Genomic DNA, 26608 nt, shown 5'->3' with positions numbered 1-26608 from the left:
TTGTGGTGCATATAAAATCATTTATTACAAAGAGAAATGTTTAAGAACACTGAAAAAAGAACAGACAATATGCATGTGTGTCTACCACAGGGCATGTGCAAATTATTGCCAAAATAAAAATATTTACAATAAATGTACAACTGCATTGGAACAGAATGACAAAAACGGAAAAGCAACAGACATTTTTAAACAAAAACAAGTGAGCAATCGCATGACCACCTGTCAGAACAGCCAGCGTGAAGGGAGAAAGGCTCTGTACAAGCAAGGCAAATTAAACACAAAAACATCTGAATTCATTCTGCACCTACCTTGGGCCAGCGATCTAGTCTGTCAAAACTCAAAACGCGAATTCAGAACTCATGCTTTTTTTTTTTTTTTCTCTCCGCTTGAAGATTTCCTGCCTGATCGGGGCTGAGAACACTAACCAACCCCACTATGGGCATCAGCTTTCGAGCCAGACGTACAACTGCTCTGCTACACACTCAGAAACGCTTCTGCATTTCTCTACCGGATCTCACACAATCCATACCCACACACAAAACAAAAAAACAAAAGTGCCTAAATAGGTAAACACTGATATAAAATAAAGCCACATGGTGATAGTTTGATGGGCGCCATGATAAAATGCAAAATTTGCACTGCACTTCGCATAGATAGATGCTTAATTTTCACACTGAATAAAATAAAGAAAAAATATAAACACTGAAGCCGGTCCACTCCTCATGCATGTGGCCTGATGCACTTAAGACTCCATGTAAGAGCGCTGTGCTGGAGAGGTCAGCTAGCAGTGATTCCCAACAAGGTTGTAGGCAGTTTCGCAACAGCTGGTAAGATCAGAATACATTCATTTTTAAAAATAAATTCTGTATTATAAAAGCATATAGTGTAAACAAACCTTAAAATGAGAATAAATTAAATTTAAAAAACAAACAGAAGGTGCATAAAATGGCTGACACAGGAGACCAACCGCAGTAAGAATCACAAATAGAACATGGTAGTGTGGGGCAAAGGAGCATGGGAAATGGCGCTGCTACAAACTGACCAGTCCTGACCAGTGCCCGAACACACAAAGCCCGAGAGTAGGAGTGCTGATCTAGGACCAGCATTAATCTTTCTGCTTAAAATGGACTCCATTTCACAAATACAGGCTCCTGGTTCCCCTAAACACAAGGTGGAAAGGGGGGGTTGTCAGTCAGGCGAACACAGCACATACAACGTCCGGGTCTCAGTTGCAGTCCAGCTTCTTTTCAGCGATGCGCAGCAGCATCTCGGAGTACTTCTCCAGCAGGGCCACGGTACGGTTGTCTTTGAGCTGCCGGCCGGGGGACTCCTCCGCGGATGGACAGGAAGTCCTCAGGGCAGAGGGGAGGGGGGGCAGGTCCCTCTTCACCGCTGCGAAGGCCTCGGTCAGGATGCTCCTCATCTGCAGCTGCTGCTCCGAGCTGTCCTCCGCTGAGCACAGCTGTTGCCAGGGAGACACAACCAGCCCCTTTAGTGCATTCAGGGAAATAGAGTTCTCTTTTGGAAATGCCAATGCAGGCCTCCCATCAAAAGACTAAGGCGGGGGGTTTTAAACTCCAGGCCAGGACAGCCACGGTGTCCACGGATTTTTGGTGCGTTTCAGCACGAGAGATTAATTCAAGTCTTTCATTGGGTCCACACACTTTGTTCTCAAGGTCTTATTTGGCTGCTGAAAGGGAACAATATACCCGCAGACACTGTGGCCCTCTGAGACTGGAGTTAAACCCTCTGCTCCAAGACTTGTTCCATACTCTACACAAGGACCACAAATGTGAACACAGAATCACAGAACCATGTTGTGCTGCCCATTGGAAAAGTAGATTGCAAGACAAAAAGGTGTGGCCCTCCTCCGCCACATTAACCATAACTCTGATACACACTAGATTACTGTAGACTCTTTATTACTGTAGGCGGTCACCACTGATTCACACTGTCTGTCAGACCCCCCCCAACAGGCTGCTCGTCCAATCAGACTGTGGGGATGAGCACTCCAGTAAGAGGGGGCGGGGCCGGGGCTCACCTGGTTGTACAGACCCACCGCGCGATGCAGGGAGTGCTGCATCTCATTAACCACACGCTTACACGCCTGCAGGGTCAGCGCCTCCGCCCCTGCGTCTGAGAGAGAGAGAGAGAGAGAGAGAGAGACAGAGAGAAGAAGAGAGAGAGAGAAGAGGAAGAGAGAGAGAGAGACAGAGAGAGAGAAGCATTAGACAACATGTATGTGGTAGGGCGTAGTCTGTGTTGTGGTGTCAGTAGGGCGTAGGCCGTGTTGCGGTGTCAGAAGGGGGCAGTACCTGTGTTGGGAGATGCTAGGCCGTGTGTTGAGATGTCTGTGCAGGGCAGCGTTGCTCCAGAGACGGGGTTCAGAGACTGCTCCTCAGAGGGCGGATCCCCGCTCCTGGAGACCTGGCCCGGGGCAGCTGCAGGGGACTGGGCCCCTCCCCCACCGGACTGGACGGGGCTCTGCGACCTCACCCTGGACGCCAGGCTCTCCTCCACGCCTCTGATGTAGCTCCGCCCCTCCTTGCCCAGTGACCTCATCTCGGTGGGCGTGGCCAGGGCGGGCGGGCGGAGCCCAGCCACGGTGCGACGGCGCGGACGCAGGGGCGAGGGGACGGGGCCTGGGGAGAGAGGAGGCGGGGCTCGGGCGTGGCCGTGTCCCAGTAGGTCCAGGTGGAGGGCCGCGCGGGCGCCGTGGTTACCAGGGGGCAGGGCCTGGCTGACAGACACCTGGGAAGTGGAGGAGGTGGGGTTTGAGGAGGCGGGTGGGGGGAGGTTCTCCTTGCAGTCCTGTTCCGGGTCGGAGGCGGGTTTGGCGAGCGCAGGGGTGCTGGGGTCCTCTGAGACTGACACGCTGTGGGACGTGTTGGCGCTGGGGTTCTCGCTGTGGGACGTGTTGACGCTGGAGTTCTCGCCGTGGGACGTGTTGGCGCTGGGGTTCTCGCCGTGGGACATTTTGGCGCGAGAGCTGGCCGTGGTGCCCATGTAGCTCTGGCGGGACGGCCGGGCCGGTTTTTGGACAGAGACGGAGGCGCAGGACTGAGAGTTCAACGGCTGAGCCCTGTCTGCCACTTCTGGGGAGAGAAGTTTGAGAACCAAATGACTGCACTGAACGAAATATCAGCCAGTCTTTAGAGCTCAAAGATCAGCACCCAGCTCAGTGACCGTCGTGCACAACAGCCTGATAAAACATTACGACTGAGCTGAAACTGAAAGGCCCAGCCCCAGAGCAGATCTGCTCCAGTGAGATTTACACAGAGGGGGGAGGGGGTGGGAGAAATGGTGAAATGATTAGAGCCCCAGGAGTGCCCGACGTCCTGCCAGGGAAATTTGCCGTTTGTGTCACCAGTGCTCTTGACGCGTCCACCATGCCCCAAGAACACACACCTCCCAGAATGCCTTTCAGCTGGATGTGGGCGATGGTGTTGCGGCTCTTCAGCGGCCGCTTGCGCTGGTGGGACAGGGCCGAGGAGCTCCTCCGCACCGGCGCACGAGATCTGGAGTCTCGCGCTGCGTCGCCCAAAGACAAGCCCCACCCCCTGTGAGGTCACTCCTGCTACACTGCAAGCCCCCCAGGTCAACTGACAACTCAATGCTCTTCAACAGTGACCGCCTGGACAGCCAGAGTGGGAGGGGAACAGAAGGGACTACGTAGCCGACCAGATGGAGGATGGAGAGAGGCAGTTATTGTGGGAATTTGACCAGACCACCAGTTAACAATGAGTCCGGACCGGGGCTTAACCGCACCTTTGACAGAAGTGTCCTTACCACAGTGGTGTCCCCCCAGGTCTCCCACCCAAACATTAACCAAGCCCAGCCCTGCCCTGCTTAACCTCTCCAGTCTGCCATGGGAAAGGTCCAGGTCTGGTGGCAGCAGCCTAACAGAGTTTAGGTGAGATTCTGCAGAAACATCTCTGGCCACCTGTGAGTTCTATCATCTCAGCTGCATATGTGCTCACTGTTCACTAACATACAACATGCAGGCAGGAGATACTCCAGTGGCACTAGAAGTTACCCTGGTGTCTGACCCCTCCTTAATCGTTCTGGGGAAAAGTGACAACAGGAAAGGCAACCATCCTGGTTTCAGATCAGATTTTAAAATAACCGATACGGTAGATTACGGTAGATACTTCTGTAGGATGTTAAAATCAGGCATAACCGTTGCACAGTTGCACGTTGTAAACAGTGTCCACAGTTACCCACAATGCTCCAGTGCTTTTTTGGGGGGGAGGAACTTACCAATGTCAGCGCTGTCTTCCTGAGGATCCACAGAACCGTCAGGTGGGGGTCGGGCACCCACCTGCAAAGGAGGACACGCCCCCCCCCGGTCAGCAGACCCTATTTCTCCCCAATCACTGGAATAAACTCAGCCTGCACACGATCCACAGTCATATTCAATTTAATTACATTTGTACAGCACTTTTTCTTTTTGTTTAATTTTTTTTATTTTTTTTACAAAGACTCACAATGATGCTTTACAGAGCAACAGAAAACAGGGTAAACCCCAAGCGTGAACCCCCAAGTACATGAGTTAAAACGGGGCCCAAGGCAGTGTGTTTTTGGGCCTGTGGAGGGCGCAGTGTGTTTTTGAGGGGGACTGTGTTGCGATGGTACCTCTGTCTGGGTGGTGTCAGGGCTGGACTCCTCGGAGATGCAGAGGGGCAAAGCAGAGGGCAGGGAGGCCAGTCCAATCCCCGCTCTGGAGGGGAGAAGAGAACGGGGGTTAAAGCAGGCCTTCATAAACCCAGGCCCAACCCAGAGAAACAGGAACAATGAGGACAGGATCCTGACAAACAGGAAGTGATGTAGAGACCTGTGGCGGGGCTGGAAGCGGGACAGGAAGCGGGTGGAGATGCTGAGGCGGGGGTTGAGGAAGAGGCTCTCGGCAGCCGGCTGCAGATTCCGCAAATCTGTGTCAAATGTCTCTGGAGAGGAAGAGGAGGAGGAGGGGGGAGAGGATGAACGCATGATTTCCAGGTGTTCTTACGCTGCAATAGTCAGGGCTAACTGGTGACGGTTCGGGCGGGGCACCAGACGGGGCGTACCGTTGCTGGCCAGGCAGTCGGCCAGCGTGTCGAAATGCTGGCGCAGGAGCGTCTCCGGATCTTCCTCATCCTCCTCTTCCTCCTCCAGTCCCGTGCTGCCAGTGGAGCTCACCTGGCTGAGGGAGTCCGTGTCTGTGGGGGGCAGCACAGCCAGTTACACCCATTACACAGGAGCCCCAAAGCCTCACCCTGTCCTCACCCGAACCAGAACACAAGCACTCACTCACTAACCCACACATCTATCAGTATCAAGAGATTTAGTGCGTATCACTGGGGAGAACACATTTGCTTACAGGAAACTACAGACACTATGACAAGAGCACAGCTCCCAGCTTATCCAGAGTGACTTAAGAGTATATAAATACTGTTGTGTAGCACACTAAAGTCAACATTTCATGAAGTCACCTGTTCGGCGAATATTGTTTTGTAGAACACTACGAAAATATGGCAGGCTCTTTCACGTTTGTCACTGTCAGCTTTCCAAAACAGTGTACGAGAAGATGGAACAGTATAACAACGCTTTATATTAAGGATTAACAGTGTTGTGGCTTGAGGGTGTTTGTTGTTGAAATTCCTCTTGACCGTTAGGAGTCTGAAATTACCTATTGTACCTTTAAAATAGAGTTAAAAGGCCAAGACCCCCACAGACGACTGGCTGGACCCCTACCAGAGGTAGAGGGCAGGGGAGGGCTTACCTTCCTGGGACTGGTCCGGATTGGATGCGTGGCTGTCAGCAGAGCCCACACAGAAGGCACTGTCAGGGCTAAGCTCCTCCTCTAGCCCTGCCTCACATAGCTCCTTCACATCAAACTCACTGCTGAGAGATCATCATAATAACAATCACAATCACCATTACAATCATCATTGTCACTATCACAATCAGTCATCCTCACAATCGTCATCATCACAATCATCAGTCACCATCAACACAATCACATCATCACATCACAATCATCATCCTCCTCACAATCACCACAATCGTCATCAACAGCACCATCACAATAATCATCACACAGTTCCAAACTCACTGCTGAGAAATCATAACCATCACAATCACCATTACAATCATCACTGTCACCATGACAATCAGTCATTCTCATAATCGTCATCACAATCAGCCACCATCAAGACAATCACCATCGTCACATCACAATCATCATCCTCAAAATAGTCATCAACAGCACCATCACAATCATCAACAGCACAATCATTAACACAATTAAAATCACCATCACAATCACCATAATAATCAACACAATCTTCACAGATTGTTCACATCAAACTCACTGCTGAGAGATCATCTTCATCACCACAATCACCATCATTATCCTCATTATCCTCGTCATTACCACCATCACCATCATGAATAATTTTGCAGATTATTCATCCATGTTACCATTTCACTCAATTTCCATAGACATTAGACAACCATCTCTAGGCAATCTCTAAATATAGTCCCCGGCAATAAAACAATCTAGATTAATTTGGAGCAAGAAGGAGATCGAAACATTACTGGAAAGAGATAAGAGAAAAAGGAGGGGGATAGAGAAAGATGACAGGAGAGGAGAGAATAGCAAAGAGGAGAGGCAAGAGAATGAAGAGAAAGGAGAGGTCACTACACATGCACGGGTGATGCCTTACCACTCCACTCCTGCAGAGGGCGCTGTGCTGTTGGAGGGGTACAGGATGTAGTCTCCGGTCTCTGGGGAGTTAAGCGGCGCAGGGAACAGCTCTTCAGTGTGGGGCAGGGGCAGGAAGGCTGGCCTGGAGCAGGCTGTGGCGAACGGGCCCTGAGAGTCCTAAACCAGAGGACCACCATGAGAACAGAGGACAACACACCAAAAACACTGCACGCGCACACACACTCACACACATACCAAACACTCAGCGCACACACACACACACACATACCAAACACTCAGCGCACAGACTCACACACACACATACCAAACACTCAGCGCGCGCGCGCACACACACACACACACACACACACACACACACACACACACACACCAAACACTGCATGCGCACAGACTCACACACATATCAAACACTCAGCGCACACACACTGAACACAGCAGCTGAAAAACAGGCAGGATTCTCTTACAGCAGTGTGTCCTCATCTTCCCCTCTTCACTGACTGTCCCTCTCCCTCTCCCTCTCTCCCTCCCTCCCATTATTAAGATGTGTGCAGGCGGTACGGCTGCAGTAAAAGAGCTCAGCTCCCACAGCCAGTAACAGACACACACACACACACACACACACACACACACACACACACACACACAATCTCTCTCTCTCTCTCTCTCTCACATCACTGCCCAGTCATACTCCCAGAGCTGATGTCACAGGAGGCCGCAGCTCAGAGGACTGCAGGCTGACTGCAGGACTGACTGATGTCCTGGTGCAATAAGCAGTAATGGGGAGCCACAGTTGACATCACGTTGCTGCTCCAAAATGACACTAGAGGAAGAGACCTTGGAAGTCTGACGTAACCCAGAGCAAAACCGTTGCCCATATATGGATTTCCGGATCAAAGCGCAACAGTCTGTGATTTAAGATGTCATTCAATACTTGGACCCTTTTTATCCAGATTTGTCGCTTAAGCGGCACTGGGTCCACTGAATTCTGATGCCGCTTTCCAACTGAAATAACCATTTCATTAGCCAAATGCTAATACTACAACACATCTTTAATGCGTCACAGCTAGTGGTTCCGAGAGAAGGGTTTCACAGACCCGTCAACACAACACGACTTCTGAGGCGTGTTAAACAAACCGAAACAGAGCCATTCAGTGTTTTTAACCCCATCAGCCGGACCCAGCAGTGAAGCCAGTTAACTGCACAGTTCTCCATGGTCTGAGGAGCCTAGAGCACCATGGGAAGGCTGGGGCAAAGCATCATGGGAGAAAGCAGCTGACCGACCTCAGGAAGTAATTAAGTCCAGCAGTGCACACTCACCCGCTTCCCCGCCACTTCCTCCTGCTCCTCTTCCTCATCCTCGCCCAGCAGGCTGTCCAGACTCTGCTGGGGGAAGGGAGGGTCCTCCTCTTCCTCCTCCTCCTCCTCCTGGTCGTCCAGGTCCTCCTGCCCCTCCCCGCCCTGGCTCCGGCGGGGGCTGGGGGACAGGGGCAGCTGCAGGCTGCGGGTCTCCAGGGCCGCGCGGATGGCCTGGGGGTCCGACTTCTCGGCCCAGCGGCCCCGGGGCTGGTAGGGGCTGGGACCCTGCGACTCTGAGGGGTTAGAGGGGGCTCCAGCAGCCCCCTGCAGCACAGAGACACACCCGTCACACAGGAGCCCAAAACCTTACCCTACTGTCAGCTACAAGAAGACAAAATCACACACAAGCACCATGACACAGGTAGTACAGAGCAGAAAATCCAGCGATGGCAATTAAAATAATTTGACTGCAAAATTTTAACACATGCAACGTAAAGGTTGCGATACTAAAGCAGTTACACAATTGACAGTTAGATATGCCAATGTAAAGCAACAGCATAGGTTTATAGGGTGGCCTGTAGCATAGTGGTTAAGGTAAATGACTGGGACCCGCAAGGTCGCTGGTTCGATCCCTGGTGTAGCAACAATAAGATCTGCACAGGCCCTTAACCATGCATTGCTCCGGGGGAGGATTGTCTCCTGCTTAGTCTAATCAACTGTACGTCTCTCTGGATAGGAGCGTCTGCCAAATACCATTAATGTAATGTAATGTAATGCTTGTCTGCCAAAGACAAAATATTGTGGAGCATGTGGTAGAAAGACTAAATTGATTTGAAGAGAATTGTGAACTTTATATTCTGTGGCATACTCTTAACATTGATGCTTATTCAGCTATAATTCTGCTGCAGTGTCCTGGACTGATAAATGAACTATAAATGCACATGTTTAGGCTACAGAAATACAATCAAATTGTACTCGATAGTGTGGTGCCTCAAACTGAGATTTATGATGCATGTCCTTGGTAATTCCATTTCCAAGGTGTTATATCCTTACAGAGTTAAGACAAATTATATGCAAAATACAATTCGGAATAAAATGTTCCGGACCCCTGTACCATCTATTCAAATATAAACAATGTGAAAAAAGAAATCATAATCAACTTACAAGCACGACTGAATTAGCCTACACACCCATTTATCTCTTCCACACCAATCAGTTTGGGTGTGAAATAGATTAAATGTCCAGGACAAATAGAGACACTTTGTGTGTCGAACAAATCATCTTAAAGGAAGTCTCTCCTACAAACTGTAAACTGCCCTTCCTGACGGTAGAGAGAACGTGAGTGAGACAGGTCTGCATGGGTTGTGTTGGGGTAGGGGGTGGTTTCAGTGGACACTCACCAGTCTCCTGGCCCACATCGGCATCTTGCCATTGGTCTGCAGCAAGGGGGGGTCCAGCGTTTCTGGAGGAGGAGGGCGCAGGGTTAGACAGGCGGGGTTGCAGACAGGCGGAGGGGGGTTACAGACAGACGGAGGGGGGGGTTACAGACAGACAGAGGGGGGGGGGGGTTACAGACAGACAGAGGGGGGGGGGGTTACAGACAGGCGGAGGGGGGGGGGGTTACAGACAGGCGGAGGGTTACAGACAGGCGGGGGGGGGGTTACAGACAGGCGGAGGGGGGGGTTACAGACAGGCAGAGGAGGGGGTTACAGACAGGTGGAGGGGGGTTACAGACAGGTGGATGGGGGTTACAGACAGGTGGATGGGGGGGGGGGTTGTAGACAGGCGGAGGGGGGGGGGTTGCAGACAGGCGGAGGGGGGGGGGGTTGCAGACAGGCGCAGACAGGCGGAGGGGGGGGGGTTGCAGACAGGCGGAGGGGGGGGGGTTGCAGACAGGCGGAGGGGGGGGGGGTTGCAGACAGGCGGAGGGGGGGGGGTTGCAGACAGGCGGAGGGGGGGGGGGGGTTGCAGACAGGCGGAGGGGGGGTTACAGACAGGCGGAGGGGGGGTTACAGACAGGCGGAGGGGGGGGTTACAGACAGGCGGAGGGGGGTAACAGACTGGTGGAGGGGGCCAGAGTGCAGAACGGATTCACACAGTAAACCCCGCCGCTCACCCTCTGCGGAGTCGTCTCGGGACGGAGTTTTGGGGTTCTCCTCCTGGCCCTCCAGGCTCACGCCAGTCTCCTCTGCCTCCTCCTCTTCCGCCCCTGTCAGTGGAAGGGCTGGGTGCGGCACCGTGATGTACGTCTGCCTCCTGGAGTAACGCAATGCAAGGATGTTTAAAAGCCATGCAGTGGTGTGTGTGTGTGTGTGTGTGTGTGGTGTGTGCGCGTGGTGTGTGCGCGCGTGGTGTGTGAGCGTGGTGTGTGTGAGCGTGGTGTGTGTGCGCGTGGTGTGTGTGTGCGTGTGTGTGCATGGTGTGTGTGTGGTGTGCGCGTGGTGTGTGCGCGTGGTGTGTGCGCGTGGTGTGTGCGCGTGGTGTGTGCGCGTGGTGTGTGTGCGCGTGGTGTGTGTGTGTGCATGGTGTGTGTGTACCGTATCTGAGGGGTGGGGTCCTGGAGCACGGTTCTCCTCCTGATCTGAGCCAGATGCTTCCTCATGGAGTTGGTCATCTGGAGTCCAGCCTCCACACAAACACACAGCTGGGCCAAACACAGCAAACAAAGATTAAACACACCACTCACCTACCATCTCTCACCACACACCCACCCACACACACACCCACACACACCCACACCCACACCCACACCCACACCCACACACACCCACACACACCCACACACACACCCACACACGCATGCCAAATGGGAGAGTTTCTTTTAACAAACATTACATACTGCTGATAGACTTCCAGTAAAAAAACACGATGTCATCCCTGGCAAAGGTACTTCTGCTGCTCACACCTCTGACCAGTAGGTGGCAGCACTTTTGTTTGAAATTTTCTAGCACTTCAGGACACAGTTAAAAGTAATAAAATACCACCAACAATAATGCGATCCAAAAGATGTTCAACCACATTTCTGTACTGCCATGTCGAGCTGCATTCAGGCCTTTGCAATGCTCAGAATAAGGCACAAAGCTTGTTGCGACACAAACTGCTTCTTACTTCATAAAAGTACAGCCGTATTGGAAGCTTGGCTACCAACGGCAGATCTGTGCGGTTTTAATCATTATTTGCAGGTGAAAATACTGCCATCTGAGGGTTCAGGACAGGTTCCCATGGCAGTCAGATGTCCAGGGTGTGCTCGCCTCGTACCTGTCTCCGGACACGGTGATGAGGTTACGGCAGTCCTGGCTGAACTTCATCCCAGTCACGATTTCTGTGGTGCAGAAAAGAAACAAAATGGCGAAACGTAAGCGGACTCCAATTCCCACTATTCCCCAGCGAAGCGGTGGTTTGTGCGAGTGGGAGTGTGAGAGCGAGAATTCACCGGAGTGCCCGAACAGAGTGGCCACACACTCTCCAGAATCGTAGTCAAAGATGGAGATGTTCTTATCGGAGCAGCTGGTGGCCAGGTACGTGCCCGAAGGGTCCATCTGAACCTGGAGTTTTACACAGCAGAGACAGCCCCTCAGTGCCTCTTCAGTCACTCTATTATTTAATCCATAATAAAAGCACGGTGATTCTCTCCACAGCAAATACAAGCATGTTCTTTTTAGTCCCAGGCTTAGTACACAAGTCAGTGAACCGTGTAAAGCTAGTGCGCCTTAGTGAGAAATAAATTAATATCGTGGAAACCCCACATTACAGACAAACACATTTAAAAAAGTACAGTGGGAACCCTGCGATTGGATGGATGGTAAGGCTGTTGGGTCTGAAGCAGCACTGACCCAGCTGTCTGTAGAGAAATAGAGCTCTCCTTACCTTCAGCAGTGTGCCTTCATCACTCAGAGCACCTTTAAAACTCCTTTTCATCTTCCCACTGCTCACATCGTACACCCTGCACAAACAGCGGCAGGAACAGGTCAGCCGCCTCACCCTCATGTTATCATCGGTGACTCACAACAGGCAGCTGTGTGTGTGTGTGTGTGTGTGTGTGTGTGTGTGTGTGTGTGTGCGTGTGTGTGTTTTTAAAGGGGTGAAATAAAAATGTTTGCATGGAATGATCTTAACCGAACATTCCATTCTAATGCTGATGTAACAGTCGCTGCTCAAAGGGTTAAACCCGAAAGCTTGTCTGGGTGCACTGATGTCATGACCAATACCCGCTGAAAGGTCTGTCTGTTGAGAAAAGTCATTTAAAAAAAAGCTGTGCTGGTGTCTGTGCTTTATAAAAAGCTTCTCTCGTAGCTGTGGTCTGAAGAGGGGGGGGTACCGGATGTTGCGGTCCTGGCAGGCGATGACGGTCTGAGTGCGCGTAGCGTCCAGATCCATGTCGTACAGTGTGGTTTTCTCCACCACGTGGTGGGACCGCGAGAAGGACAGCCCGTCTGGAGACTACACACACAGACACACAGTTATACAGCACCTGAACAAACGGATAGGACTGACTTTCCTGCCCGTTTTAATCCATGACCTTTCATTGGCAAAGTGTGTAACACGGACTCTGAGATAGGCGTGACAGCAAGCAGATTCCACGCTTCTCTACGCAGTGAAACTCGCAGCGTTTGATGGGACTGAGCAGAGCCCTACAGCCTTACGGACCTACAGACCCACCTTCTCAGCCGTGCGGAAGTAGATGCTCTTATCCGCACCACAGCTCACCATGCGAACATCAGGGCCCACACCTAGACAAACACACACAATTACCTCTACACACATTGATACAGCCGCAAACACAGGTAAGATTTCTCTCTAAACAAAACAAACAAAAAAAACAAGACTGTCTCTCCCTACACACTATGCCACAATGACACCATTCCACAGGGAGCAGGAGAAGGAGGAAGAGGAGGGGGAGTAGGAGGATGAGGATGAAGAGCAGGAGAAGGAGGAAGAGGAGGGGGAGCAGGAGGATGAGGAGGGGGAGCAGGAGGATGAGGAGGGGGAGCAGGAGGAAGATGAGGGTGAAGAGCAGGAGGAGGAGGAAGGGGAGCAGGAGGAAGATGAGGGTGAAGAGCAGGAGGAGGAGGAAGGGGAGCAGGCGGAAGATGAGGGTGAAGAGCAGGAGGAGGAGGAAGAGGAAGAGGAGAAGGAGCAGGAGGAAGAGGAGGATGAAGAGCAGGAGGAGGAGGAGCATGAGGAGGAGGAGGACGAAGAGCAGGAGGAGGGGCTGGCTGACCGGTGAACTTGATGGCGGTGATGGAGGCGGAGTGGTCGTACACGGTCTGCTCCAGGCTGTACTCTCTCTCCATGTTGAGGATGTGGATGAGCCGGTCGCGGCTGGCCGAGGCCAGCAGGCGCAGTCCTGGGGAACGCAGACACGCCGTCAGCACACAACCCTGTACACTCCACACTGTGTGTGTGTGTGCGTGTGTGTGCGTGTGTGTGCGTGTGTGTGCGTGTGTGTGCGTGTGTGTGCGTGTGTGTGCGTGTGTGTGCGCGTGTGTGCGCGTGTGCGTCATCTCCACTCTCACCCGTCTCTGGGGGGGAAAACTCCAGACACAACACCTCAGAGTCATGGGCCTCAATCTGCAGGAGCTCATCCATGAACTGCAGACCAAAGACACTGAGGGCAAAAAAGAGACAGCACGTCAGTGAATTTCATTATGCATACATCGCACTCATGCACAGAATGCATACATCTCACACACATTAACAAAATTCACAAATGACAAGCATGCACAAACTCAAAAAATGACTTTGGGTCATCTCTAAACGTACAAAACAAACGTGAAGTAAAATGCTGGTTTCGCGCACTTATTTTTTAAAATTTGAACCAGATTCAGTAGCATTAACTGGAAATCTGCCTGCCAATTTGCTAGGGACTGATTCTAAGAAGAAAAATTATAATAATGAGCAACAGGATACAGTGAATGAACCAGTCAAGAACAGCCGAATAACCAGCAAACAAACCTCTGCAAAACCATCTCAATCCACAGAAATGGACTGCTCCAAATGAATGAGTTTTATTAAAAGTAATAGTTACTGTGTGCAAATATTAGTCTGTGAGAATTCTATAAAACGACATGATGGGATGTTAAAAGGCGTGCGCTAAAAGCATCAGTGTGCCAGCGCTAAAAGCGTCAGTGTGCCAGCGCTAAAAGCATTAAATTTGTGGCGGTCTCACTGGAGATTTCCGTTGCGGTCTCCCGCTGCGAGGTGCTGTCCGTCCGGACTGATCCCCAGGACTCGGATCCCGGATTTCCTGTCTGTGCTGCTGCCCTCTCCTGGCTCACCCTCGCACTGCAGGTGCTGTGTGTCCTTACCCACATACACGATCCTCATCAGGTCCTGCTCCAGCAGAGAGACACACAGACACAGACCCGTCAGGAAAAGGACCATGCACAAAGTTGGCATTTTTTTAGATTACAATATTAGCACTACTTCAATGACGCCTTGCATTGACCATTTGAAAACAAAAACGTTTTCAAATGTGCATTTTTGTCTGACGGACAGATTAACTGTAGCTCTGTCAAGCTTGCCAAAGGACTCAATGTAGGATCCCGAGCTTACATTTATACAATGAGAATTTCACAGTAAATCACTCTTGTTAACATGCAGCAGCTTAAACATTCCTGGACTTTAAGCGCATTAATGATCTGTGGATGACAAACAGGCTGTGTTGTGCCGAGGTCCCTGCAATCGGGTGGATTACTGCAGTCCAGATCTCCTTCCAGAAAATAATGTGACGCAACAGCCACTGCTGCTAACTGCTAACAGAGGCAAATGTTTAACCCTCAGAGCGGAACGAGTTCTGAATCTTGCACTGGTTCTGGAGATGGCAATGGTAGGGATGGAATCACGTTGTTAAGAAACCACAATACCACGTGACTAATCACACAGCACAACACTGGAGGAAAATGTATTTTGAAATGTGTGTATATTTTAAAAAGCTCAGAACAGCAGCTGTCGAAGAACCCCATAAATAGATAAAGAACTCAACTGATTCATAAAAATGACCAGGCCTTGAAGAGTACATTTAAAGCAGCACTAGGTAACACCAGATATTAGGGAATGTTTCATTGGTAGCGGTCATAGAAACAGCGTGCTGAGAGTGGTATGCAGCACCATACACTGTCTAAACTGTCAAATTCTGCATCCAAAACAAGGGTCAGGGGTGTGGCTGTAGAGGTTAGGGTGGGAGGAGGGTTAGGAGTAAAGCATGGCTCTTACATGGCTGTAGAGGTTAGGGTGGGAGGAGGGTTAGGGGTAAAGCGTGGCTCTTACATGGCTGTAGAGGTTAGGGTGGGAGGAGGGTTAGGGGTAAAGCGTGGCTCTTACATGGCTGTAGAGGTTAGGGTGGGAGGAGGGTTAGGGGTAAAGCGTGGCTCTTACATGGCTGTAGAGGTTGTGCTGGAAGGCGGGGACGGGGCCCTGGTTCTGGGGGTCGCTGTGCCACAGCCGGATGGTGTTGTCGGAGGAGCAGGTGAGGAAGGAACCAGCGGGCAGGCAGGGGGTGTGCGGCTGCTCCAGATCAGGGTACGTCTGCAACAATGACATGTCATAGGACAGACAGGTTGACACGTTTAAAGTTCAATGTTGTTCTTCCCGCAAGACAGCGTTCACAATTTAAAGGCTAGTATAGGCTAAAAACGGAATGCGACAAGCATACTAGCAACTCTTCGCAAAAACTCACAATACATTTTTCATGCCTGGTGGCAAGCTAGGCAAGAGGAAATGATAAAGACAGCCTAACTTTTTTTTTATTTTTTTTTTAGATATTTTTTAGGCCTTTTTCAGCTTTATTGGACAGTATATAGTATAGAGAGACAGGAAGAATGGGAGCGAGAGAGAGGGGAAGACATGCGACAAATGTGAGACGGTCGGATTTGAACCGCCGACGTCGCGGTTCGCAATGAGCATGCGGTCAGTGCTCTACAGGCTGCGCCACCGAGACACACCCAAGACAGCCTAACTTTAGCTACAGCTTACAACAAATTGTTAGAACTTTAGAAGCTTTAAATTATGCTGCTACAATGAGTTTGTAGCCTACATTACAGACATGGCTACACATGAATTTGTTAACGGTGTTACAACAGTCACATCTTTTGCCTTGAGTAGCCTAGAGGTGTATACACTACTCAAGCGTTCGGTAACTAGCTACAAAGCAAAAATAAAATGTAGTAAAACCCTGCTCAACGAGCTCCATCTGCCTTTCTCGTTCTCGGTCTGACGGTTTCAAGATGCACTACATTCTCAAAGTTGGAGGCAGGACGGGGCGTGGCTTTGGACAGACTGTGCGCCAGGGAGAGTGAAACTCCACGCTCTACGCGATTTTTATGAGAAATGTAATCATGACGCACTTGCTTGCAGCAGGGGGCCGCATTACTTAAGGAATGCAGCGGAAACGGCGAACAGTGAGTGCAGCTGCTCTTCTAAAGGTGAAGTGCGTCGACTTGGAGCCCCTCACCTCCACGCTCCACACACAACCGCTGTGATACAGGGCGGAGTAAAGCTTCCCCACGCTCCTGATGTCACGCACGTCCCACACGTACACACTGTGGTCGTTGTACACGCAGGTCAGGCAGCAGGTCACGGGGTCAAAGGTCAGAGCCACCGTGTCCGGATACTCCCCCTCCTCAGGTGATGTGGAATACAGGTCACTGAAAGAGAAAAGGATTAAATATATACACATGAACACAAAAGGGCTGCATTTAAGCATTATGAACACCAACATTAATAACTTGATAATACCATTTATTTCGGGCTTGCTACCAAGCATTATAGTAACTATAATAAATTAACTATGTTCATTTGAAATATGTTGTTTTCATAAAATATTTTCAGAATGACGTATAAATCAGCCTTGAGGCTTCGCCCCGCTAAGTGTGAATGACAAGGTGAGGCCCCACCCACCTTGGCTGGACGCCCTGTGTAATATCCACTCCCAGCCTGTGGGGGCGGTGCAGGGTGGTGATGTAGTGCAGGTCTGTGGGGCTGAAGACGCGAATGGTGCCCCCAGCACAGCCGCAGAACACATAGTCCTTACTGATGGCCAGGCAGCGTGCTGACGAGGTCTGGGGAGAGACATTTACACATTTACATTTACTTTTACATTACATGACATTACGTGGCATTTAGCAGACGCTCTTATCCAGAGCGACGTACAACAAAGTGCAAAGTGCATTTACTTACCTTCAAATGCAGATTACATCAAAGCCATTTACACACACGCTTTTATATGCACACCAGACATGGGTCAAATAAGCAATACAGTCTGGATTCAAATACTTTTCTGTTCACCCATGCTTTATGCATACAACCTCTATAGCCCGACCCTTTTACTGGAGATCTACCATCCTGTACGTTTTAATCTCAACCCTAATCTGGCACACCTGATTCTACCAATTGCCAACTGAAGACCTCTAGCTGTTGAATGAGGTGTGCTTTGTTAGGGGTGGAGTGAAAACATACAGGATAGTAGGTCTCCAGGAACAGGGTTGGGAGCCACTGTTGCACTGCCTCTGCAATGGGGGCGGGGCCGACCCTGCAGAGACCGAAAGGGATGAAACACGAGCGATAGAAACGGTCGCCCTTAGCCCTGCTAATTGCACATTGGGCAGCCTGTCGTGGGTAAGGTAGATGACTGGGAACTGTAAGGTTGGTGGTTGAAGACCCACTGTGGCCAATAAGATCACTGCAGCTGTTGGGCCCTGTAGCAAGCCGCTAAACCCCACACTGTGACGGGGGGGATAAGAGCGTCTGCTAAATGACAGTAATGTGATGCGTACCTTGAGATGGACCCAGGCCTCCAGCTCCCTGCGGCTGTTGAACAGGCAGAGCAGGCCGGAGCTGGTGATGCTGTAGGTGCTGCCCGCCATGTTGCCCCTCCCACACGCCAGGCCGCAGAACAGGCTGTTCCGCTGTTCCCCCAGCAACCCCGACCGGCCAATCAGAGGCACCGTGCTGTTCACCTGGGGGAGGGGCCAAGGAGAAACACGCGTCCCGTTAAACATACGTGGCAGGTATTGTAGGCAGGGCAGGCAAATTTACAGTGAGAGTACAGCAGGAGCTCCACCAATCATAAACCTTGTTGGAAACACCCAAATGAACAACAGGAATGGGGATTGGTGGATATATTTTTGGGAACCCTGAGAGAACCTGGGAATTGCATCACAACGTTTCACTGGTTGTTGCATGCACATACCCTGTGATTGGTGGAGGTCCACTTGGTTTCCTACAAGTAGACCAGACCTGGGTCAATAATGCAATTTGTTCGGATTCAAAAACTTTTCGGTGCTCAATTGTTTTTGCCTGGTGCAACCGGGCCAACCAAGAGGACCAGAAGAGCATATCATAGGTTCCAACACACAAAGAAGTTCAGTAAAGCATAGATTTCTGATTAAAGTAATTAAAAGCATTTGAATCTGAAACAATTACGTAATGGACCCAGGTCTGAATGTGGCCCTTCGTTTAGTGGAAGGCCCGACTGTCTCTCTCGCACTCACCCGCCGCTCCTTAGAGGCGTCCAGGTACCAGAACTTGATGTGTCTGTTCCCCGCCGTGACAAAGTAGCTGTTGTCCTCCGAGAAGGACACGGCCAGCACCCGGCTGGACACTTTGTTGGAGGCAATGACCGTCCCCTTCTGCATGAGAGACACAGACCATCACACCCTGCAGGTTTAACTCCAGATCATGAGAGACACAGACCATCACACCCTGCAGGTTTAACTCCAGATCAATGAGACACAGACCTGTGAGACCATCACACCCTGGAGGTTTAACTCCAGATCATGAGAGAGCGACACAGACCTGTGAGACCATCACACCCTGGAGGTTTAACTCCAGATCCAGAGTCTTGTGATGTCCAGTACAGGAGAGCACTGATCTAATAAAACTGCAAGCTCACTTGCATTCTCAAAGAGCAGCACAGTACACTTGCATAACTCACTTAACATTTTTGATCCACTTAACATTTTTCAGTACAGCAAAACACTAGTAATTGTAGGTGCCTATTGCATTAAGGCTGTCCCAAAAAAGAAAAAGAAAAAGAAAAAAAAGCAGTGTCAAGAGCAAAATAAAAAATCCAATATCACTGAAAACCCAACTTGGTGTCAACTTTACCCAACAGAAAGTTCAGTCAGTGCGTGTCCATACTGTCATAGAAAAGCAGCAGTACATTCAGTGGAGTTCCCCTCAAAACCTTCCTGTCAAGTTAACTGACTGGATCAGCTAAATACAGATGATATGCTTCTCGGAAAAAGGGGACACCCCGGGGACCAGAGATGGGCAGATCAGTCCTGTAAGATGAGCTATGAGATAAAGACCTGTATTCGGTTTCAGCGTTTATTTCATACTTGCATGGTTAAAAAAAGACAGGGTACACCTGATTGCACATCAGTACTCCTACATATGAGACCATTGCCTTTGAAGAGGAGGCTTTTTTTGGAATGTTCATGTCAAAATTCCGAGTGAGTGTTCTAGAACTGCATTGATTTCAATTACCAGTAGTGGCTGTTAACATCAGCATTAGAACGTATAGTTAAGAACATTTTAAATCACATATAATCACGCATCTACCAGAACGATGCAGAATCAATTGCTTTGTGAGTCACTCTGCGATTCCCACCCCCTATTCCCCCTATCCCATATGTGACCTCACACCTTTGACAGGTTAAGCATTGTGCGGGCCCTGGCCGTGGCCATGGCCACACAGCCTCGGGGAGCAGGAATATGCTGATGTCAGGTCAGTTTGGCCTTTCAGGTCCAACAGGAGAAGGTGGGGATGTAAGAGGGGACCCCTGACCCCGGTCTGCCACTCACCCTCCACTCCCACACGCTGACGGTCATGTCGTGCTGGTAGCCCACGGAGACGATGTAGGTGCCGCTGGGGGAGAAGGCCACGCAGGCCACGCCATACTTATGACACTGGAGCTCCGCTGCCTGAGTCCTCTCTGCCACGTCCCAGACCCGCACACAGGGCATGTGACCGCTCTGCACAACAACACAACCCGGCCAATCACAAACACATAACCCAGCCAGTCAAGCACAAACACACAACTCATCCCAGACCCGCACACAGGGCATGTGACCGCTCTGCACAACATCACAGATGGACCAATCACAAACACACAACACGATCCAGCCAATCAAACACAAAGACACAACACGTCCCAGACCCGCACACAGGGCATGTGACCGCTCTGCACAACAGCATAGATGGACCAATCACAAACACACAACCCAGCCAGTCAGTCACAAACACACAACACATCCCAGACCCGCACACAGGGCATGTGACCGCTCTTTACAACAACACAGACAGGCAAATCACAAACACACAACACATACCAGACCCGCACACAGGGCATGTGACACACACCACACAAGTTACCTGTAGACAGGCCAATTGCCAACACACAGAACACAAATGGACCGATTACAAAAAGGCCAATCAAATACACACGGGGCAATCACAAACACATGCAAACACCACGACACAAACAAGCCACACACAAATGACCCGTGTCACAGACAGACCAATTGCAGACATCTAACCGTAGAGGACAGGTATACAGTTTTCTGGTTGTATTTCGACCAAATACAATAATGAGGAACCACTGGCAGTGGGGCTCGAGATGAACCACAGCAAAAGGCTTTCCTTGAAGCAGCTGAGACCGGAGAGGGTTACAGAAATGTAAACACCAGGAGCAGGACAGGAAAGTCTGGTCAGAAACCAGCCCATGATAGCCTCAAAAAAGCTCAAATAGATGGGGTGGGGTTCAGGTTCCGCACACAGATTTATTAATTTGAGCTTATTCACCTACTCAATTCTCAACCAAAGCCAAAATCCCTTGGAATTTGGGTGGAGCCACTTCATATTGGGCTTGTGACTGAAAGGTTTAACTTTAACCTACACAAACCTACACAAACTTTAACCTACACAAACAAGCATTTCACGGAGCCACTTCATATTGGGCTTGTGACTGAAAGGTTTAACTTTAACCTACACAAACCTACACAAACTTTAACCTACACAAACAAGCATTTCACGTTTTCTTGTTTTCGTAGCAGTGGGTGCACACTGCTACGAAAACAAGAAAACGCAATGTCAGCTGAGCTGGTGATGACCCATGACCCAAGGAGAAATACCACCTGATCCAGGTGAAGACCTGTGGGTTAGAGGGTTAAGGGCAAGCCAGCAGTGTGTTACAGGGACGGGACAGTGAGTTTGGACAACAACCATCCACCCTCTCCTCCCAAGCTAAATGGTTAAAAGCCAATAGGAACAGTGTGCTCAACACAAACAGAAGAGAGGAGGTCACATTCAATTATAGCACATCTTCCACATCCACTGGTATACACCACTCTCCCATACCCCCATAATCCACCCATCAACACGCACACACACGCACACGCACGCACACACGCACACACGCACAATCACTACAATAATCACAATAACTTGATGCAGATACGGTAAGGTGACTCATGGCTTTTTTCTTAACTCATGAACATTTCCAAGTGCTTACCTCACCAGTGACCAAGTATTTTCCATCTTGCGAGAATGCCAAGGCAGAGAAGGGTTTCCTGGGAAACGGACGGACAGCGGGGTTAATGCGACAGGCGTGCGGGCCGTACTGCTTTTGGAAAATTGTACTCAGCTGCTCAGAGAATCCCACACAGAGCACATTTAAACAAGCCCCCCGATTCACCCCAGCCTGACCTCAAATGTACACAACTTCTTTAAAGGGCTGACTAATTCAGCACAACTGCCCTCCCTCTGGTACTCATTACGGATATTAGACCCAAACAGAGCGTGTCCAGCATGGAGAGGGGACTCTTAGAGACTCTCTCAGAGGGGACTCTTATCCTCAGGACCCGTCAGCAGAGTGGGGAATCTTATTCTCAGGACCCCCCCCCCACTGAGTAAAACCTGGAACCTTCCCAAATGTGGAATATGGACTCAAATAAGAGAGCTGTTATGAGTTCCAGCACAGTTATGCAGCTACCTCCATAATCCTGCTTTGTGAAACACACTCCTCCTCCCTCTCCCCCCGTGAGAAAGTGTCACTCCACTGAACTCCCAGAACGTTCGTGAAAGTTCTATTGTCGCCCAACGTAGACCGTGGTCTTTCCATCCATCCATCCATTATCTGAACCTGCTTATCCTGATCAGGGTCGCAGGGGGGCTGGAGCCTATCCCAGCATACATTGGGCGAAAGGCAGGAATACACCCTGGACAGGTCGCCAGTCCATCGCAGGGCACACACACCATTCACTCACACACTCATACCTACGGGCAATTTAGACTCTCCAATCAGCCTAACGTGCATGTCTTTGGACTGTGGGAGGAAACCGGAGTACCCGGAGGAAACCCACGCAGACACGGGGAGAACATGCAAACTCCGCACAGAGAGGCCCCGGCCGACGGGGATTAGAACCCAGGACCTCCTTGCTGTGAGGTGGCAGTGCTACCCACTGCACCATCCGTGCCGCCCCCGTGGTCTTTCTCCTTAGCAAAAATATATAAAAGGACTTCAGCGGCCCAGAGTATAAACTGAATGTCATAGCGACCAGCGACAACCATTGCACGTTGTGGCCGCAACGACGTCCTGTCGCTGGCCTTAACACGGCGCAATTCTGAAGTGATCACTGGAACGCACTGGCTCATGCCAGGGTTTCTGTGGAAGAACCGGTGTCAGAGAAAGGGCACTCAGCAACCAGACATTCCACACAGCTGCATGTGTGTTTATGAAACAGTGTGCAGTTTACAGTAAGTCTCATCACAGGGGCGGGGTGGGGAGCTCGAACCTGCAGGTGTTGAGAATGTGCCCCTGCTTCACCTTCCTGGGGTGCAGGATGACCACAACACACCTGAAAAACAAAACATTACATTCATTCCAAGCCAAGGAAAATGAACACACAAGTGCATAAATTCAAAAGAACTTCCAAAACTTTATTTTTTATTTGTATACTTTGTTATGTTTCACTTTCATTTTTGATCACTCCATGTTGAAGGGGAGAGGAAAGGGGGGGGGGGTTATTTTTGCTCAGCTGCATGTGTGAATTACCCATTAAATGAATTGACCATTACATAAAGTATATAAAAACAGAAATTAACACCGCATCAGATAGACAGACACAGAGACGAGCCTCCCCTGGGATGTTTTGACAACTGCAACATAGCATAACGATAAAAATAAACCGTTTGCTTCCATTCTCTCTAGCCCAGGGAGAAAGAGCAAAGAGCTTCTGTGTGCCTGAGCTCAATAGTGGTCTGTGTTCACCCAATCCATCCAGCAGTCACACCCCAGTCCCTTTTACAGCCCCGTTCTCCCAGAGTAAGACCAGGGACACAGGCTGCATTTGTGTTCCCAGCGTTTAAGCACGAGAGGCGGTGGAGCATTAACACACATTATAGACCAACCAGACGGTTGAGTTCCAGTACATTTCACACAAAATCCATATGCATAAGCCATTTATACAGCAGGATCTTTAACTGAAGCAGTTCAGGTTAAGTATCCTGTTCAAGGATAAGTATGTATCCAGTTTAAGTATCCTGTTCAATGATACTAAACCTGCACCAGTATCCTGGTACAACAGCATCAGCCCACATGGGAATCGCAACCGGAGTCACAAGCCCAGTTCCCACCCACTATACACTATATCCGCTCTATACTGCTGCTCCATGATCCTCCTGTCCTCCGCTCTAACAAAACTAGATTTTATGTATTGATTTGTGACATTCGTGTCATTGCCTTCTAAGGCAACAGAATGCATCCCCTGCATTTAACAAATCCCAATTACTTGGGAGCAGTGGGCAACAGTAGTGCCTTACCCGGGGATCGACTCCAGTTCTGAAGCCAGTGCATTGGTCAAGGGCAAAGGCAGGAGCACGCCAGGGGGCAAATTTTCCAATTAACCTAATGTGCATGTCTTTGGACTGTGGGAGGAAACTGGAGTGCCCGGAGGAAACCCACAAGGATACAAGGAGAACATGCCAACTCCACACAGAAATGCCTGGGTGGGGCTCAAACACCAAGACATTCTACTGTGAGGCAATGGTGCTACCTCACCATGGAAGTGCTTCAAACATTCACAACCACCACTTAAATTGTACTTCACTTGGTAGCGCCCTAGAATGAGTTCTGAAGACGCATGACATTAAAATCGACAGCCATCGAACAAAAAATAGACATCACTTTCAATGTTAAGAATAAGGAGTTTGGGGGGGGGACTTACCCAGCTGGATAGGCCACCAGTCCTGTATTTGGGTCACAGGCTAAGCCACAGCTGCTTGAGGTGGTGAGCCCAAGAACTTTCTCCAGCACCACCTGGAACGTCAATCACAACGCTCACCATGTCAACAACCAGCTAACCAATCACAACTCCCATTTCTGATTAGCCGGACATTGACCGAAACGCCTGGCATCTTGCATTTAGCTGCATCAGAGACGGAAGAAACGAGAGGGCCATATTGTCGTGTCTGTGACAGATGATGATGGCACGCCGGTTTGGCATCGCAGAACGGTAGGCGGACGACGGAAGCAGACGCAAGCCAGAAATACACGGGGAAACCCGAGCCGTGTAGAGGCAGGAAGGGCCAAAGACTGACCGACCGTTACTATGCGACGTTACTGTAGAACATGGTGGTTTGGATCCATGGAAACCAGTGAGGCGTTATATGACGTTAATTTACCGTCACGTTAGAGATTACCAACAAAGTTGTAAATTATCTGTAACCAAACGGTCAGTTCCATTGCAAACATGTTTTTACGACAGATGACATCATGGCCAAGAGTTGGCTTTTTAAACTTACAAGTTACTGCAAAGTAGAACCTGTCAAATTAATTAGATTAGTTAGGCAGGTAACAATTAACAGTAAAAGCCCCCAGACTAAATGGCTAGTGGTAGCTAGCCAAGTTAACGTTAGGCCAAAGTTACTTTGTTAATACGGACTGCTTGTCGATCGAATAGGAAGGGAGGAATAATACAATTATTATATCAACTTTGGCCATAGTAGACAGGACAACAATCCAAGTTTGACAGCTAGCTAGCCTGTAGTGTCGGCTGTTTAACTGATTATCTAGCCAATATTAATGACAGCCACAAAGTCTTAAACACCTAGCTAGATAGCTAGCCAAGTTAACGTTAAATTATTCGAGGCTGCACACAGCAAATGTAAAACTCTTTGAAGTAGTGTTTCAACGTAGTGGTCTTTGTGATTTGGCCAGCTAACGTTAACGGTTTGTGGCCAGATGGCCAGGGTCGGACACTGACAGCTTGACAAGTTTTGAGTTCAAATGTCCAAAGTGCTTAAGAGTTGGCAGCAAACATGCAGCCGTCAAATCAATCCTCTCCCAGCACCGAAGCTAATCAGGCTAACTGGGAGTAGATAACGTTAGCGCTGGCATCGTACTGTATCCAATTTAGACAAATGACATCACGCGGAACTTGAAAACAAATAAGCTTGTTGTTTGGTCAAGGACTTAGCGAACACACAGTGAAAAATAGACATAGCAATAGCTAACATGTATGCAAGAAAATACGATTATTTAACTAACATTACCAACTTAACATAGGCTAAAGGGCACAAGGTGGATAAACTGGTCAGGTTAACTTAGGTTACGTTTGCAAACGCCATCACCCATGAAGCTTTAAGGTAACGTTAGCTTGTCAGGCATGCTAGTTAGCCATAGCTGTGCCGTTATGCTTTCTCGCGTCAGGACCATGCTAGCTACTTCTAACTAACAGAGACAAACTGGCAACTTATTAATAGCGGGGTAAAAGTGGAACGTTAACGAGCCAAACAAACTAAACTTGAAGTGGCGCCGTTAACTTGACCAAAGACGGTATGAAAAGCTCCTCACCCGATTGTGGATAGTCCGCCTCGGCTGACTCTGTCGAACTTTTTTCCGCAAATGCATGGCTGGAGGGACATTGATATTGAGAGTTTTTTTAATTCTTGAAAAGTTGGCATTTAAACCCCCAGAGCATGGCCCTTCTGCCATTTCGAGAATGGATTAATTAAAGTTTCGAACAGGGTGCTAACTTGGTTATCTAATGCTGACAAAGTCCAAACAGTCTTGTCTTCAATACTCGCAGGTATCTTGGTTGATATATCTGGTAATATTGCTTGCTAGCTGACGTTCGTCCCCATAATTGTCAAACTATGATTCACTACTCAACTACACGCTCAAGTTCAGTATGTTTACTTTTCAGTGTTTTCGTAAAACAGTGATCTGTTGCAATTTCCAGACCTTTTTAACTGGGTAACTTTTATAGTTTCGAGTCTCCTCGTCTCTTTCTTCTTGTACTCTTTGGTAAAGTCTCGCAAGTTCAGCGTAGCAACCGGAACTTATGACGCCCGTGTAACCGTTGGAGACGCGGCGGGAGACAGTTTTAAATTTATACCGCCTTCTCTGGTTGGCTCATTCTTGCACGGATAGAAACCAAGACCCTCCTACCTTGATCCGATTGGTTACTTCCCTGAGTGGCAGACAGTCAACGACTGTGCCTGAAATGGCTCACTATGGATCCAGTCGGCAAGAGCGGACACGCCCACAAAAACGTCCTAATCTCTCCAGGCTCACTGACTCCCCAAGAGGGAGTTTCCAT

At 49.6% G+C, this 26608-nt stretch overlaps 1 protein-coding gene across 1 annotated transcript; it reads right to left on the bottom strand.

Moving 5' to 3' along the window:
- wdr62 (WD repeat domain 62) lies at positions 1-26347 on the bottom strand. Its single transcript, XM_061226332.1, is given in 33 exon segments — positions 1-1462; positions 2042-2136; positions 2316-3095; positions 3409-3531; positions 4261-4321; positions 4636-4720; positions 4835-4946; positions 5067-5198; positions 5762-5883; positions 6708-6865; positions 8027-8329; positions 9406-9467; positions 10122-10261; positions 10543-10627; positions 10630-10649; positions 11264-11327; positions 11439-11550; positions 11873-11948; positions 12324-12445; positions 12665-12735; positions 13227-13352; positions 13522-13613; positions 14175-14338; positions 15383-15532; positions 16458-16650; positions 16904-17064; positions 17779-17961; positions 18496-18633; positions 19811-19981; positions 21520-21577; positions 22802-22864; positions 24233-24324; positions 25861-26347. Coding segments are annotated over 33 exon segments (4692 nt in total). The 5' UTR covers positions 26002-26347; the 3' UTR covers positions 1-1225.
- Between the last annotated feature and the right edge of the window lie 261 nt (positions 26348-26608).

The sequence above is a fragment of the Conger conger genome, chromosome 17 (genome assembly GCF_963514075.1).
Source record: "Conger conger chromosome 17, fConCon1.1, whole genome shotgun sequence".
NCBI lineage: Eukaryota > Metazoa > Chordata > Actinopteri > Anguilliformes > Congridae > Conger > Conger conger.
Note: the sequence above shows the minus strand (reverse complement) of the source record. Positions and strands in the feature narration are given on the sequence as shown.